This window comes from Pelodiscus sinensis, chromosome 18 (assembly GCF_052426305.1).
Source record: "Pelodiscus sinensis isolate ZL-2025 chromosome 18, ASM5242630v1, whole genome shotgun sequence".
NCBI lineage: Eukaryota > Metazoa > Chordata > Testudines > Trionychidae > Pelodiscus > Pelodiscus sinensis.
This window is the reverse complement of record NC_143069.1, coordinates 8088029-8104535: the sequence shown is the minus strand read 5'-3', so window position 1 is coordinate 8104535 and position 16507 is coordinate 8088029. Positions and strand designations below refer to the sequence as shown.

Genomic DNA, 16507 nt, shown 5'->3' with positions numbered 1-16507 from the left:
AGTGCATGGGGCTGGGTGAGGGTGGCAGTGCAATGAGGGCTGCAGTGCATGGGGCTGTGAAGACAAGCGGTGGGACACTGCGGGGCGAGATCTGCGGTGCATTGTAGGCAGGGTCGGAGCTGATGTGGAGGGCAGAAAAGTGAAGGGACTGTGTGTGGGGGGGGGTAGCCGCGGTGCATTGTGGGAGCTTGGGGCTGGTTCGGGGAGCGGTGCATTGTGGGAAGGCTCGGGGGCTAAGGGAGGACGGCTAGCCCAGTGAGGGGACTGCTGGGAGTGAAGGCTGCAGTGCATTGTGGGAGCTTGAGGTTTGGGGGAAGTTCGCGGTGCATTGTGGGGAGGGGCGGAGCTTGGGAGGACGGTAGACCAGTCCAGGGACAGAGGGGAAGGGGTAAAAACCGCAGAGCACTGTGGGGGCAGGGCGCGGTGCATTGTGGGAAGGGTCGGGGCTGAGGAGGACGGCGGTACAGTGGGCGGACTAATGGGGAGTGAGAGCCCCAGTGCATTGTGGGAGGGTGGGGAGGGGCGCAGTGCATTGTGGGGGCTGGGTGCTCTAGTCCCTGCTGCTGCTGCTGCTGCTGCCTGTGGAGCATCCCGGCGCGGCGGGGCCGGTGAGCGGGGCGGGGCTGGGGGCGGGGCGGGGCCAGCGGCCAGTGCACAGGGTGCCCAGCGGCCAGTGTGGCTGTGCCTTGGGCGGGGTGGGCAGGGGCTGTAGGGCGCTGCAGAGCAGGGAAATGGCTGCTCCAGGCCAGCACAGTCTGCACTTGCCAGAGCGTCTGGTCTGCCTGTGGAATCTCACGGGGTGGGGTTAGCTCCAGAAAACCCGAGACAGTCAGCGCAAGCCTGTGGCAATGCGAGCAGTGCAGTCTGCCAGCGTCACCTGCACTCTTGTCTGACACAGCCCGAGAGCTCAGCCAGTCGTGCTCTGCTGGGTCCAGTAGCTTGTGTGTGACTTCAGGGGTGGCCAGCCTAAACCTGAGAAGGAGCCAGAATGTACCAATGCACGTCACCAAAGAGCAGCAGTTCTATGTCACCAGCCCTGATCATCTCCCTGCCACAGCTCTCAGCACATCCCACCCACTGGCAGCCCCACCAATCAGTGCCTCCTTCTTTTCCTCCTGCTCACTGTGATCATCTCTTTTTCAGTGGGAGAAACTGAAAGGGGGAAGCATGCGTGTGACAGGGTTAGTGGAGAGGGTAGGAAGTGGCAAGATCCTAGGGGGAAAGAGTGGAGGGGGACAGTACCTAGGGCAGAGCTGGAGGTTGAACAGTGAGCACCCTCAGGCCCAGTGAGGATTTGGTACCTATGTAAGGAGCCGCATATTATCTTCTGAAGAGCCACATGTGGCTCTGGAGCCACAGATTGGCCACCCCTGGACTAAAGCATCCATCCTGGACCTGAATCCAGCAAGTGATGGGGAAGCCACCCCGTCCCTTGGCAGTTTATCTCATCCTCCCTGCTAAATAAGTCTGTCCTAGTTCTGGTCGGAATTAGTCTGACTTTAGCTTCCCACCAATGGTTCTTCTTTTGTCTTTTCTCTGTTAGAGTCAAAAAGCCTTCAGCACTCAGCATTCTCTCTCTGTGACATGTAAGCAAGTTGCCTCTCTTCCTTCTTGAGAAGCAAAACAGCTCTGGCTTGGTCCTTCTCTCTCTGGCAGGCATTTTCACCAGCTCACAAATCAGGTTTGATTTTGTTTTGTTTTCTCCACTCTCAGCAATTATTCAACATCCTTTATGAACACAGACACCAGAACAGCTCGAGAAGTCCAGGTCTCGAGTGGTGTACCCAGAGGGAAAGCTGCCTCCTACCTCCCAATCCAGCAAAGTGTCTGTTGCCACGGCAATGGATTACCTAGGGAGGTGGTGGAATCTCCATTGTTAGAGGTTTATAAGCCCTAGTTTGACGTAGTTAGGGTTGGTTCTGCTTTAAGTAGGGTTTTGGAGTGAGGGGTTCATAAAGCTGCATAGGACCATGCTTTGTACCTGGTGGGATTTCGATACGTTCCCCAGCTCCCTCCTGTCCCTCCACCCCACAGTGTCATCCCAGAGCTGCTGTAAGGCAGAAGAATGCCGATACTGAGGAGTCAGCAATTATTGAGGGTGGGGAGGAGCAGCCTTGGTAGGGTGAACAATACAAGCACGTACACCGGGGACACAGACTGGAGGGTTGAGTCTATGCAGCTGCAAGCCCCTTTCTGATGCCCCTTTGCTCTGTTCCTGGTCAACAGGGCTGGCTGAGGGGTGCCTATCTTGCTGGGGGTCTCCAGCTCTGTTCTCTGCCTGTCCGGGTGCTGATCACAGCTGTCCCCAGCAGGCCCAGCTGCCCTGTAAGATGGAGGAGGACGAGCTGCAGGAGAAGGAGTTCTTCTCGTGGGAAGGGTTCAGCGCCTTCTTCGATGCCTGGTGCGAGCGCAGGAAGGTCCTGTTTTTCGTCAAGAACTCGGTCCCGCTCAGCAAATGCAAGTGGGCAACGGCGCCCCCGCAGCCTGACGTGGTGGAAGCCCTCAAGTACAGTTCCGTGCGCCTGGTCTGCAAGGACTTTCGTGGCTCTGGCAAGCTTGATCAGGGGTGAGCACCTATGGAGGGCAGACAGCTGGGCACTGGACAGGACAGGCAGAAGAACTGGGGGAAACATTTGGCATCAGTGCCAAACTGGGCCCGTACCATGGGGATCCTATGCATAGAGTCCTGCAAAACCATGGATATTTTTGCTTAACATTTGTGTATATCTGCACTCCAGATGTGGACACAGATATTCACAGATCATTTTTGTGGCTATGGAAACAAATTTTGAATTTAGGACCTTGCAAATTTGCGGCTATCTGCTTTATATCCACTGGCATCCGCATCCTCAGATCATTTTAGTAGAGATGGATACCAATTTTGTATCCATAGAATCATAGAATCATAGAATAATAGGACTGGAAGGGACCTCAAGGTCATCGAGTCCAGCCCCCCGCCCTCAAGGCAGGATCAAGATCCATGCAGCGCTCTACTTGTGCATCATGATGTCAGCTGCAGCCCACATTCAGAGCAGGGTCTTTCTGGTTTAGGGCTCGGAGTCCATAGCCTTGCTGTATGAGTGTTAGTAGGGTTATACTCCTCTAGCAGTCAGTGCTTGCCCTGATGTCCCAGGGTGGCAGTAAGGGGCCAAAGAGACTATAGCAGGGACCTGTTTTCTAAAGAGTTTTCCAAAGAGTGGGAAAGTCAGTAGAGGGTGCTGTCCCAGGCAGTCAGTGCTTGGCTGATGTCCCAGGATGGTACCGGGGGCCTTTGCTGTAGGAAGGCAGTCAGTGCTGGTCCCAGTGCCCAGGGCAGCACTAGCAGGCCTGTGTCGCAGGGAGCTGAGCGGCTGATCTAGATGTCAAATTGTATCCTTTCTCACTTGCAATTAAAATGATCCTATGGAGAGTTCCCTTAAGAGTTTGGGTGAGAACTCAGGTGTCCTGGTGAAATTCTAAATTCTAAATATGTCTTCCTACGATCCCCATTTATGTTCTTTGGATGACTCCCCTTCCTGATCTGTGCATTGAGGCAGCAGAGCCTCTACTTTTAAATTGCCCTCATATTCTACCCCAGAGGCAGCTGCATCTCAGTTCCAGGCAAAGAATCCCTGTATAAACAACCTCCACACCTCGGGCATGGGCTCTCTCTCTAGCCTATCCTTGTGTCTCATTGGAGTTGAGAGGCATGTGGCCAAAGGGGCAGGTGAGTGGCTGAAGTCATGCAGTGCACGTTACCATAGTCAGGACTAGGGATGTAAGTGGCCAGTCAACTATCCAATAAGCCTAAGTTTGTCAGATAATCGACTAGTCCCTCGACTAGTTGCTTCCCCCCCACTGCCTCTGTCAGAGAGAGGCAGAAGGGCAGGGAGCAGAAGCAGTGCATCTCCACAGGGCTTTAAAAAGCAGAAGCACAGCGGAGTTAGCTCCCGGGGCCAGGAGCTAACCCTGCTGTGGCTCTCTGGCTTATCGACTAATCGACCAGTCGATGGAAATTCCATCAAGTAATCAATTAGTTGATTAAACTACATTTAATATCCATAGTTAGGAGAGGTTCTCTGAGTCTGTGATGGGGCAAAGCTTACATCCATCAGTGCTGTCAACCTGGCTGAGGCCTGGGCTACCAGGCTCCAAAGCCAAAGGGGGCAGCACCTGCTGCTGCCAGGGACTGGCCCAAATCCCTGCAAGGGGAATGTTGGTGTTGCCTCCCCTGGGGAGCTCCTCCCTGCCACATAGCTTCTGTCAAGCTGTGGCTGACGGTAGTGTTGGGATCATCTCCCTGTCCCATTGTAGAGTGCTTTAATCCCGATTCTAATAATTAATAACAGTCCCCAGTTATCAATGAGTCCTTTCTCCTACAGAATTCACAGTGCTGTGACCAGGAGGGTAATGTTGTTATCTCCGGTGCACAGAGGAGGAAACCAAAGCACAGACGAGCAACAGGACTTGCTGAAGGGCACACACCAGGCAGAGCCCAGTTCTCTTGAGTCCCAGTGCGGAGCTTTGTCCAGTAGGCCACACTGCCTCGCTAAAACTGAGTGTTCTTAGCCAGATAAGGATCTACCCCAGGGGTGGGCAATAATGTTTTTTTTGGGGGGGTGGGGGCAATCCAAGATTTGGTAAGTGGTCAAGGGTCACACTTTTGTGTGGAGGGGCTGCAGGCTCTAGGTTGGGTGCAGAAGGGTGCATGGGGTAAAGAACTGGGGTGCAGGAAACAGTGTGGGGTCTGAAAGGGTGTTTGGGTGGGGAAGGAGGTTGTGACCTGGGTCAGGGAATTGGGGTGCAGGAGAGGATTCTGGCCTGGGGGAAGCATGTAGGAGGGGGTACAGGGACTGGAAGGGAGTTGTCACTGGGTGCAGAGGGTTTGGATGGTGATCTGGGGGAGGCTGGGGTGCAGGAGGTGTTGGGGTGCCAGAGGCAGGCACTGACTGGGAGGAATTTATCTAGGTGTCTCCTGGCCAGCAGGTTGCAGCACCCCCAAGGCAGGCTGGGCTCCCTGCCTGCTGCAGCCCCAGCCGGCTTGAAAATACAGGCTGCTCCCTCTTCACGCCTCTCAACTCCTGTGGGGGAAGAGGGTTGCGCTGCCCCAGTCTCTCAGGCGAATCTCTCAGCTCTAGTTGGCTGGCTGTTTCTAGCCAATAGGTGCTGAGAGATTGGCTGAGGTCACTTCTTATTGGCCGGTTGTTTCTGGCCAATCAGAGCTGAGGATTGGGCTGGGGGCGGGGAGATCACGCAAAGCCTACCCCTCCCTGCAGAGCAGAGAGCTGCAGGGGCTGTTTTTTAAACCATAGCAGCTGTATGTGCCTGCAGGTCCTGGCAGGGTGGTCTGCGGGCCGGATCAAGTGGCTTGGTGGGCCGGATCTGGTCTCCAGGCCGTATTTTGCCCAGCCCTAATCTAGCCCCTTTCTTGGCCCTGACCCAGTGCTTCCTTATGGCAGGGAGTTGCCCAAACCTATAGCTCAATGGGTGAGGGGTTTCCTCCTGTCACTCTGCCTATGTCCTGGTTCCTGGGTATGGGCAGAGGTACCCATCTCCTGTCCCTGTTTCAGTTAATGCTGTGGGTCCCTCTGTCCCATCCCTAGAGCTAGCAGATACACAGGTGTTTGCTGGCCAGGCCTCTCTGTCACCCTGGTACCTGTGTTTGCCAGACCTGGGTGAGCACAGGTCCCACTCTGCGAGTGGGCTCTGCTGCCTCCTAATCCACCAGTGTGGTTTGTGTGGAGGTCTCTGTGGTTATGTCTACACTGGTGGCTTCTTGCGCAAGAACATCTTGCACAAGAAAATGTCCTCATTGCCACGTGCGCGCTGTGCTTTTGCGCAAGAGCTCCCATGGCAGTGTAGACGCTCTCTTGTGCAAGAAAGCTCCGATAGCCATTTTAGCCATAGGGCTTTCTTGCGCAAGAAATCCCTGCCAAGTGTCCACACTACCTTCTTGTGCAAGAGCTCCTGCACAAGAGGGCTTACACCTGATAAAAAAAGAGCGTAACTCTTGTGCAAGGAGCCCTCTCTTACCACGCCGTACTGTAAATTTCCTTGCGCAAGAGCGGGTGGGTAGTGTGGACGCTCTGCAGATTCTTGCGCAAGAACAGATGTACTTACACAAGAAGCCGCGAGTGTAGACATAGCCTGTGTGTTCAGCCTGTCTCTCTGCCTGCAGGGAGCAGCAGAAGGGCTGCAGTGCCAACATTGTGCTGAAGATGAGCCCCAAGAAGGACCGGCTGATTGTTACTGAGTGCCAGCTGGCCCACAACCATGCCCTGTGCCCCATCGAGTTTGCCTACTACTTCAAGAAGGGCTATCTGATGGCCAACTCCTGCCTGCCAGTGCGCACCACCAACAAGATCTCCAAGCAGTTTGTGGGTGGGCCAGACGTCCGACGTCTGCTCTCTTACTGCAAGAGCCGTGACCACGGTGTCCTGGATGTTCTGACCGTGCTGGACGGGCTCTTCGCTAGCGATCCCGGCGCCAAGGTCAAGCTGGTTTTCATGGAGGACAAGGTCATTGTGCAGACCATCTTCTTCCTCAGTTCACGCATGATGGCGCTAAGCCGGCGCTTCCCACTCATGCTCTTCTTTGACCGCATGGTGGGGCTGAATGAAGAGTTTGACTTGTACTCAGTGTTGTGCGTGGACGGGGCCTGGCATGGCCGCGCGGTGGCCTATTGCCTGACGCAGCAGGACACGCCCGACCTGCTGCGCTTCATGCTGGCCTCACTGGTGCAGAGCGTACCTGAGGTCAAGCTGCAGGTGCGATGCGTCACACTGGGGATGGAGATTGCCCACTTGGAGGCGGTGAAGGAGCTGCTACCCAACGCCCGTGTGCAGATCTGCCGCTCCCAGGTGTTGGAGATGCTCTTCAGCAAGGCGCAGGAGCTGGGCGCCGCTGAAGACGAGCGCATCTGGCCCCTGCTCTGCCGCCTGGCTGCAGCGAAGTCACCGGCCGCCTACCAGCAGGCGGTTCAGGAGATGAAGGTCATTCTCCCCCAGCCCTTTGTGCGCTACTTCCAGCGCCATTGGCAGCCGCGCAGCGAGATGTGGGTACAATTCTGGGCCTTTGAGACAGCCCGCGATGTCAATGCCTGTGAGCTGCTTAAGCAGCACCAGCGCCGGCTGCTGGCGGCCCTCAGCCCCTCGCCCACTGTGGCGCAGTGTATGTTGGATCTGCTGGCCATGGAGGAAAGCAGCGAGGCCCACGAGCTGGACGAGGGGGAGCTGGCCATGCACTACCGTGCTATCTGCAAGTCGGAGCCGGCTGGCCTGATAGAAGAGGAACTGGGCTTTGTGCGGCAGAGCCACTACCACTTCCAGGAGACGGCCGAAGGCTACCTGCTCCATGACGGCGTGTCCGAGTTCATCATGGACCGGGCCCTTACCTGTTGTTCCTGCTCCATCTATACCTCCAGCCTGCTGCCTTGCCGCCATCTCTTTGCCACACGCCTGCATGCCGGGTTGGCCCTCTTTGACCCTGGTTTGCTGCACAGGAACCGGGCGGCATTGCTGAGCACATGCTAGGGCTGCGGGGGACCCCATTTGCTCTGGTTGCTTACTGTGTAAGTCAGGGACCAGTTGCCCACCTGTGGCTCACGCATCAGGGCAGAAGCCCATTGCCACAGTGGCAGTGCCCTGCATTGATGTCATGCTGGATGGGTTGCCTGGGTGCTGGTCTTTGTTTTCACAAGAAAGAAGGGAAAGTAGCAGGTGGGGACCACAGCAGGCTGAGTCCCCCTTATGGGCCAGGAGCTGCTGACCCATAGTGAGAGCACCTGCAACGTGTGCCAGGTAGGGATCCCGAGGTGGCTGTGTACCTAGGTAAGCTACGTACTATTGGTGAGGGGTGCTCTCTTTTGTCTGAGAACACCCACAGCCACGCCGGGGAGGGACAGCTGTAGGCGGGGTGCCTATCTTGGGCTGTGTCCTGCTGTCGCATAGCTGACAGCACCTGCAACTTGGGAGGGGCAAGGATTCCAAGGTGTCTGTGTGTCTGTCGGGAGCTGAGCACTGCCTGCCTTTAGCTGAGGGAAACCACAGGCTTCTGGCAGGGCCGGGTGGGCAGATGGTGTCAGGTGGAGTGTGACGCTTTGGCGTGTCTGCGCTGGCAGGCTCAGGCAGGCAGATGGTGGCAGGTAGGATGTGACATACTGGGATAGCTATGCTGGCAGGGACAGGGTGGGAAGATGGCACCAGGTGGGATCAGATGGATGTTTGCATTGGCAGCAGTGGGAGAGTGGATGATGCCAGGCAGGGTGTGATGTGTTGAGGGTGTCTGCTCTGGCAGGAGGGTGGGCAAATGACTCCAGGCAGTGTATGACCCATTGGGGTGTCTGCGCTGGCAGGGGTGGGTCAGTGGATTATACCATATGACATTTTCTTTGTATGGAGAATACCCTTTATCCAATAAACATATTTTCCTTTTGGCTCTTCCTGGCTCTTCACTGTCTTCCCTCATGCTCTGATAGCTCCGTAGTTTCTTTCTGGGCCAAACCTGGTGCTGACCAGCCTGTTGGCCATTGCTACAGTGCCAGGACTCTGTATCAGCTGGTACCAGGCCACCATCCCTCTGCAGCTTCTGACTGTTCTCGCAGTCTCAGCTTTCATTCCTTTTAAACTGTCAGTTTCCGGTGGCATGGTTGTATAGAAAACACCCCGAAGGGCCCAGAGTGTATCCAGTGCTGGGGCATCTTCTCGGGCAGGTGCAGAGCTTGGCTCCACTCAGCTGCGGGAGGTATTAACTCTGCTGCCCAGTGCCGATGCTGATTTCAACGTCAGCCCTGGCAACTGGTTCATGCCATGGGACAATGACAGGGTGATATCTGTGCCTTGTCCTGGCACTGACAGAGGGCACTGCTTTGTCAGCTCCAGGAAGGAGGAGCCAGCAGTGTCCCTAGCATCTTCAGTGCCCCCTGCCGCAGGGGCTGAGCTGGGAGCCACACAGCCCTATACTGGCCCTCTGCAGTTCAGAATTCACATCTCGTGGCTTGGCTTTGTGCTGGCCATGGGCACAGTGGGAGAGGAGCTCCCGCCCAGCATCTTGACCCAGGGTTCCTAGGCAAGAGTGCAGGGACTCCATGAGCTGGGCAAATGGGCAGTGTAGGGTGGAGAGGATGCCATAGGACTCCATGGGGGCATCTCAGCATGCGGGGGTAGAGGTAGCAGGGTTGGGCTGAGGAGAGAGTCTGTAGATGGGGTGGGTGGTGTCTGGACAGCGGCAGGAGTTAGGCTGCGTTTGCCAGCATGCTCCCTGAGCATGGCGAGGCCAGGGTGTTTGTGGCTACTAAAATTATATTTCCCAGCAGGCATAGTGCACGTTGGCTTTTTGATGTCATGCGTTCGGTGCCTTGTCGGAACGCGGCAGGTTGGATTTTTTTTTTTTCCCACTGAGAGAGGCCAGTGGCAGGGGCAAGTACACTCGGTTCGGATTGGACATGAGCCCTGCAGAATATGATGTGCTGGGGTGTCTTCATTGGCAGGTGGAGGTTGGTGTATGATGCCATCTGATGCTGTCTATGTATAGAGAATACGCTTTATTGAATAAAATACATATTTTCCGTTTTGACTCTTCCTGCTTCACCATTCCTCCTTATCTTCCCTCATGCTCTGATAGGTGTGTGGTTTCTTTTGGGCCCAAACCTGGAGCTGCCCAGTCTGTTGCCCATTGCTGCAGTGCCAGGACTCTGTATCAGCTGGTGCCAGATCCCTACACCTCTGCAGCTTCTGGCTCTTCTCATAGTCTCAGCTTTTATCCTTTTTAAACAGTCAGTTTGTGGTGGCACGGTTGTGTAGAGAACACTCCAAAGGGCCCAGTGTGCATCCAGTGCAGGGGCAGAACTTGGTCTCTCTCAACTGGGGGAGGTATCAACTGTACTGCCCAGTGCTGATGCTGATTTCAGTGTCAGCCCTGGCAACTAGTTCATGCCACGGAACAATGGCAGTGTGATGTCTGTGCCTTGTCCTGGCACTGACAGAGGGCACTGCTCTGTCACCCTCAGGAAGGAGGAACCAGCCGTGTCCCTAGCATCTTCAGTGCCCCTGCCACAGGGGCTGAGCTGGGAGCCACACAGCTGTATACTGGCCCCCTGCAGTTCAGCATTCACAGCAGGTGGCTTGGCTTGGTGCTGGCCATGGGCACAGCGGGAGGGGAGCATCCGTGTGACCCCCGCCCAGCATCTTGGCCCAGGGTTCCTAGGCAAGAGTGCGAGGACTCTGAGCTGGGCAGCGCACAGGTGGGGAGGATGCCCTAGGACTCCATGGGGGCACCTCAGTGTGAGGGGGCAGGGGCAGTAGGGTTGGGCTGAGGGGAGAGTCTGTAGATGGAGTGGGTGGTGGCTGGACAGTGGCAGGAGTTAGGCTGCGTTTCCCAGCATGCTCCCCGAGCACGGCGAGGCCAGGGCATTTGCGGCTACTAAAACTACATTTCCCAGCGTGCGCTGCGCGCCCTTTTCTGCCTTCGCACGCAGCTCACGTCGGGTGCTGTGACGTCACGCGCTTGGTGCCTGTCGGAACCCTGCCGCTTGGATTTTTTTTCCCCGCGAAAGGAAGGTGGGAGGCGCGAGCCCCAGGTTAGGATTGGACGCGAGCCCTGCAGGTAGCCGCGTGCGCGCGCCCGCCCCCTCCTCATGCCGCCGGAGTGGGGACCGTTGGGGATAGAACGTTGGGCGCCAGCGACCGTTGGCGGCTCGTGTGGGGGCAGAAATGGCGGGAAAAGCGGCTGCTTGCCTCCCCACCAACCTTATTAACCTGCCTCTTTCGCAGCCGCTCCCAGTCCACCGCCCGCCTGGCCGGGGCCGAGCGCGTCGGCTAGGCGGGTAGTCTCCCCTTCCCGTCTGTGGCTGGCGCGCAGGCTGCCTTGCCCGGGTGAGGCCCACAGCCCCAGGCGCCGTTTGTGCGCTAGCTCAGCTGGGCCTCTGACCTCTGTGCCCTTCTCTGCCCGCAGCTGGAGCCACCATGGTGAAGGGGCACTGAGAGATCCCCAGAGCGACTGACGTGCCAGTCAGGCCTTGTGTCTGTCTGGTCTGCAGCAGCGGCTCCCCCCAGCCACCATGATGCAGCGCCCCATCACGTAAGTGCTGCCCCGTGCAGGCTGGGCGCCTCAGAGCCCTTCACTGTCCCGTTCTGGACTGGAGTGATGGAAGAGCAAGTGATGGGGAAAGGCCGCCTGTTCCTGTGTCTCCTTCCCTATGTCAGCAGAGCCTGCCTGTGCTGTGGCTGTTCCCCTGCCCCAGCAACATATCTCAGACCCCAGGGGCCAGGCTGGCTGATGCAGGAGGGCATAGGCCCTGCCTACACTGTTTGGTGCATTGCCTTTCAGAGATGAGGCCAGTCCTTGGTCTCGTGGCCTCTCTCTCTTGTTAGCCTGTACTCAGTGCTGTGGGCATGAATGCCCATGTGTGTCAGGCCTGCCCTGCAGAGACTTGCTGCCCCACAGAGCTCTGGCCACACTTGCCCCCATGCAAGGTAAGAAAACAGCTTGCAGCTAAATGAAGCTTGGACAAGAGCTGCTTCTGTACCTGTGGGGTGATGCTGCAGCTATTCTGGGTATTGCTGGAGCACTCGAGACTCCTCAGTTGGACTCCCCAATGCCATCAGAGAACTTTGGGGCTGTAGCTGCCAATGCAAGGCTTGCTCTTGTTGTACTTTAGCTTGTTGCCTGGATGACTGACTATATCAAGTGACTGGAAGGACCCTTGATGGGTCCCTATGCTGTGCCAAAGGGTTCTCCTTTCCACAAGCATCTGTCTAGTTTGCCCGTGCAGGGGTATTAGCTAGGCATTTGTTTGCTGTTCTGGGCAGGTCATTTTTCCAGCCCATGAAAGGGACAAAGGCTGAAAAGGAGACGGAGAAGATCAGACTACCAGCAGAGGAGGACTCAACCGACCAGTGTGTTACTGTCAGGTTTTGGGGCTCCATTATGCACCATTATGGGGGGTGTTGAGGTGAGCCATCCTCTGACCCACAGCTTTGTTGCAGAGTATCAGAGGCAGCCACAGTGCAGAGAAATGGCCTGAGCCTCCATGTGGACTCCCCAGTGAAATCTGCCAAGAGGCCCCTGCGCCGATTCTTGGAGAGTGACAGTGATGAGGAAGTGGTCATGGAGGAAGCTCAAGCAGAGAAGGAGCCCAAGCAGGACAAAAGCCCCAAGAAAACCAGCAATAAGCAGGTATCCTCTGCACTCCATACCCCTCCCCTGGAACCCACATGGATCCAGCCTGGGATCCTGCCTCCCCCAGCACCAACTGGAGTATAGGCTAACCCATGATGCCCTTCACTTTGCCAGCACCTGCCCACTGCCTTCTCCATATCTTGCCTTAGCTCCCTTCACTCTAGCCAGGCTCTGGACTCTCTTGTATGTGACTTCCAATGCTAGACTTTCAGGGTGTCTTCTGCAGGTGGTGAGAGAGATACATACAGTGCAGTGTTCTTTCTGCTGTGACAGAGACCTGCTGAAGAAGATTGTTCTGCCCCTTATATCTCTTAGGCCACCTTGGAACCCCTCCCCAACTTTCCTCCAGAGATCCTCTCTTAGGACCGTGTGTGGGCTTCTGCAGCTCCCACCATCTTGCACAGTGCTAGTGATACAGCTGAGTGGTATTTGGTTTGCGCTCTGTATCTCTGTGCTGCCTTCAGTACTCTTGGGGGGTTGTTTTTCAGGAGCATGTGCAAACTCCTCAGTCTGATCTCTCCATGGATAGCCCCTCGCCAAGCAGCAGCCACTCGGCTGGAGATAGCCCAGCACTTTCTGACTCCCCTGCTGTTGGCCATGCTGACATCCCCAAACGCAGAACAGGTAAGGACTCTACCTGGATGTGACTATGTCCTCACTCTCTACCACTTGGAAAGAGTTCCCAAGGACCTATACCTGCACCCTCCCACAGTCCATGGTTCAGCTCACTTTAGGATGGATCACTAGGCTACCCTGCCCTTATTTCCACTGTCAAGGAGGAGCCTGCTGTCTTAGGTCCAATGCAGTCGGGCAGAAGAACAGCATGCCAGTTATAGCTGACTCCCTGGTTCTTCTCCTCAGGGCTCTGGAGAGTCACAGGAGACAGGCTGGGACCCATGGATCACTGATCCCATCGGACAGGACTAGTGAGCTTGGGCTGGGGCTCTGCCTTATCACTCAGCCTGACTCCACACCAGCAGGGAGTTGTGCCTGCATTCTCCCTAAGTGGCCTCTAGGGTTCTCTATTTTGTTGACCTGAGTAGCCCCTTTTGTTTTCTTATTCCTCTTTGTGGTTCAGCAAGGGCATTGATGCTAGGCTCTCAGTTCTCCAGCCACTGCTTTTTTTGGACAGAGACATGCATTTCTCTTCCCCTGACCAAGGTTTTTCCAGACTGCACATGATCCTTGCCTGCCTTGAATTATTCCCAGCAAATCAATCTAACCTGAATCTTTGTTTTGCTTGCTTTTTGAAGACTATGAACAAGGGAGATGTTTCAGATTTTGGTGCGGGGGGGAGGGAAGAGAGTGAGAACATGAAGGCAGGGCAGGCTGAGGATAGCCGGTTCTGTAGTGTTACTGAGCCCTGTACAAGTCAAGCAGGAAATTTGGGAGGGAGGCAATTGCATTTGTCCTTCCCCACTCCCCAACACACACACGTGACCTCTTTCTAGAGCCGTGGTCACCTACTAGTTGATCGTGAGGCAGTGTTCCCAGCCCCCCACTTACTCCCCACCACCTCCAACAAGGAGCCCGTGCTGGCGCTACAGCCTCCCACAAAAATAGTGCTAGCTCCAGCTTCGTGCGGCATGAGGGGGAAGTCCTGAAGTTGTGTGCCAGATCTGGCCTGGAGCCTCAGGACACTCCCCCGTCTCCACGCCCACAACAGCGCATGTGCTTTCTTGTCTTCACTTCCTTCCCCATGTTCCAGGAAGACGGTGAGGGGGTAGTTAAGATGGTGCTGCACAATTTGGAGTGGCTGGAGTTCATAAAGGACCACACATGCGCTTCTTCCAGCGCTGTATGCAGATCCTACCCCAGAGATCCTCATCCCTGGAGACCCCCAGGAACAGGCCGAGCTGCCCCTGCCCCTTCTCTGGCCAGACCGCCACCAGCACTGTGCTCCCTGGCCAGACCTCCCACCAGCATCCTACTCCTGCCCCCTCCCTCCTGGCCAGACACCTACCCCAGCTTGATTTTTGTGCCCAATTTTCCACCCAGATTCTGCATCCCAATCCCACTCACTGGGAACCCTGTCCCACACACTGGATCCCTCATTTTTGGCCCTAGCTCAGAGAGTAGAGGGGCCCACAAAATCCACTAACCCTGGAACCTCAGAAGAGTTAATCTGACCTGAGGTTTTGAACCTCAGTCCTACTTATCCTCCCCAGGGGGCTAGAGTGCCAGGGGAGTGAAGTGTCTCCGTTGGGGCCACATCAGTGAGGCTTGGGTTTTTTTGAGGGATTTTTTTTCATCTCACTTGTGTGATCCCTGACTGATTTTTTTTCTGTGGGTCAGTGGCCCCTGACCCAAAACAGGTTCTCTGCCCTTCACATAAATAAAAATAATACTGAAATGTTTTGTGTTGGACATAATATTTTATTTAAAAAAGAAGCCTGGCCAACAAGCCCCCAGCTGGGGCCAAGCCTGCGTCTGGCCACAGCATCATAACACTCCTGCACCCCCCAGCCCTGAGGCCATCACACATCTGAACCCTCTGCTCTGAGCCCTTCACCTTCCCAAACTCCTGCACCACCCATCTCCCCAGTCTTGTGCCACAAGACTCCTATACCATCCACACACTGCAAACCTGTGCCCTGAGCCCATCATACACCCAGCACCTCCTGCCCTTAATCCTTCATATACCCCAGCCCAAACTCCTGCACCCCTACATCCACAAGCCTGCGGCTTGTTCCAGCACCCCAACTTTCCACCTAACCTGACACACTCCAGCCTGGAGTCCCCTCTCTGAGCCAGCATCCCTTTCTCTACCTCCTTCTGCACTCATATTCCCTCCCAGAGCTTGCGCCTCTTACCCTTCCCTCATCCAAATCCTTCATTCCTATCCCAGAGCTCGCACCTCCTGTCTCAACCCAGTGAGAGTGAGTAAGGGCTGGGGACAGCAAATTATGGAGAGTTTGGGGCCTCAAGAAGTGGGGTCTTGGGGAGGGGATGGGGTAGATCTTGGCTTGCCTTGACATTTAAAAAGTGGTCTTGTGTGTAAAAAAGTTGGAGACCACTGTTCTAGTGCAACTAAGGCCTGGAAAAGTCTTACTTTTTTTGGCAGGTAACTTAGCAGTTAGTCTTTCCTAACGTCCAACCTAAACCTCCCTTGCTGCAGTTTAAGCTCATTGCTTCTTGTCCTTTCCTTGGAGGCCAAAGAGAATGATTTTTCTCCTCTTCCTTGAGACACCCTTTTAGATACCTGAAAACTGCTATCATGTCCCTTCTGTCTTCTCCTTTCCATACTAAACAGGCCCTTTAAATTCTTTCAGTCTTCCCTCATAGCTCATGTTCTCTAGACCCTTAATCATTCTTGTTGCCCTTCTCTGGATCTTCTCCAATTTCTCCACCTCTTTCTTGAAATGTGGTGCCCAGAACTGGACACAATACTCCAATTAAGGTCTTGTCAGCGCAGAGTAGAGCGGAAGAATGAGTTCTCATGTCTTGCTCACAACACTCCTGTTAATGCATCCCAAAATCATGTTTGCTTTTTTTGCAACAGCATCACACTGTTGACTCATGTTTAGCTTGTCGTCCATTATGACCCCTATATCCCTTTCTGCATTACTCCTTCTTAGACTGTCGCTTTCCATCCTGAATGTGTGAAATTGATTGTTCCTTCCTAAGTGGAGTATTTTGCATTTTTCCTAATTAAACTTTATCTTATTTACCTCAGAGTATTTATCAAATTTGTCCAGATCATTTTGAATTATGACCTTGTCCTCCAAAGCAATTGCAACCCCTCCCAGCTTGGTATTATCTGCACACTTATGAGCATACTCTCTATGCCAATATCTAAATCAGGGCTATTAAACTTTGGTATCCCCAGGGGACACAGTGAAACTCACAAGCACATGCCAAGGGCCTCAACTTAAGTGTGGTTGCATATACATGCAAATAGCTTCTTTCACACTGACAGGCATGAATACAAAGATTAAGGCAAGAGTACAGACTATGCAGGCCCCATTTAAGTCAGTTCTGCTGATATTAATAAAATGCAATATTTACCAGATTTCCACCCATATGACATTATTTTTAATGAGTAATGACAGTCCAGGAATTTAACTACTAAAATGCATATAAACAGAAGACCATTATATTGACTAGCCATTGTGGAGCGTGTTTCCAGTGGAGGCCATGTTCAAAGGATCCCACCTGCGAGCCACCTGTAGACCCCCACATAAACCCAAACCACACCACGAGCTGCAAACAAACGGGCTGCAGGCCACGTGATGAGTAGCCCTGATCTAAATTGTTGATGAAGATATTGAACAGAACTGGTCCCAAAACAGACCCCTGCAGAACTCCGCTTGTTATGCCCTTCCAGCATGATTGTAAACTGTTAATAATT

The 16507-nt window shown here is 54.6% G+C and overlaps 2 protein-coding genes across 11 annotated transcripts in view; both read left to right on the top strand.

Moving 5' to 3' along the window:
* The first annotated feature begins 457 nt into the window (after positions 1–457).
* Positions 458–9552, top strand: ZSWIM9 (zinc finger SWIM-type containing 9). 6 transcript variants are annotated; one of them, XM_089770295.1, is made up of 4 exons: positions 458–608; positions 1546–1681; positions 2313–2566; positions 6158–9552. In XM_089770295.1, the coding sequence occupies exons 3-4, from the start codon at positions 2331–2333 to the stop codon at positions 7509–7511; spliced, it is 1590 nt and encodes a 529-aa protein (XP_089626421.1). In that variant the 5' UTR covers positions 458–608; positions 1546–1681; positions 2313–2330; the 3' UTR covers positions 7512–9552. The 6 variants fall into 6 exon arrangements, with proteins under 6 accessions (XP_089626421.1, XP_089626420.1, XP_089626419.1 ...); XM_089770294.1 differs by having other exon boundaries at positions 2310–2566; XM_089770293.1 differs by having other exon boundaries at positions 491–608; positions 1544–1681; positions 2227–2566.
* Positions 9553–10409: 857 nt separating this feature from the next.
* Positions 10410–16507, top strand: part of LIG1 (DNA ligase 1) — a 39253-nt gene continuing 33155 nt past the window's right edge. For 3 of the 5 annotated variants that reach the window (XM_075914369.2, XM_075914368.2, XM_006132991.5), the window contains exons 1-5: positions 10410–10555; positions 10930–11055; positions 11787–11873; positions 11964–12153; positions 12645–12780. In XM_075914369.2, the coding sequence (XP_075770484.2) occupies positions 11036–11055; positions 11787–11873; positions 11964–12153; positions 12645–12780 (433 nt within the window). In that variant the 5' untranslated portion in view covers positions 10410–10555; positions 10930–11035. Of the gene's footprint in view, positions 10582–10633; positions 10851–10929; positions 11056–11786; positions 11874–11963; positions 12154–12644; positions 12781–16507 lie in introns of those variants that run through there. The other 2 variants (XM_014578514.4, XM_025189618.3) reach the window with 2 other exon arrangements.

Bases quoted from the DNA above. Each gene is read 5' to 3' on its own strand.
- ZSWIM9 (XM_089770295.1), top strand. From the start codon at position 2,331: ATGGAGGAGGACGAGCTGCAGGAGAAGGAGTTCTTCTCGTGGGAAGGG. The intron at 2,567-6,157 runs GTGAGCACCTAT...CTCTGCCTGCAG, and splicing joins TCTGGCAAGCTTGATCAGGG to GGAGCAGCAGAAGGGCTGCA.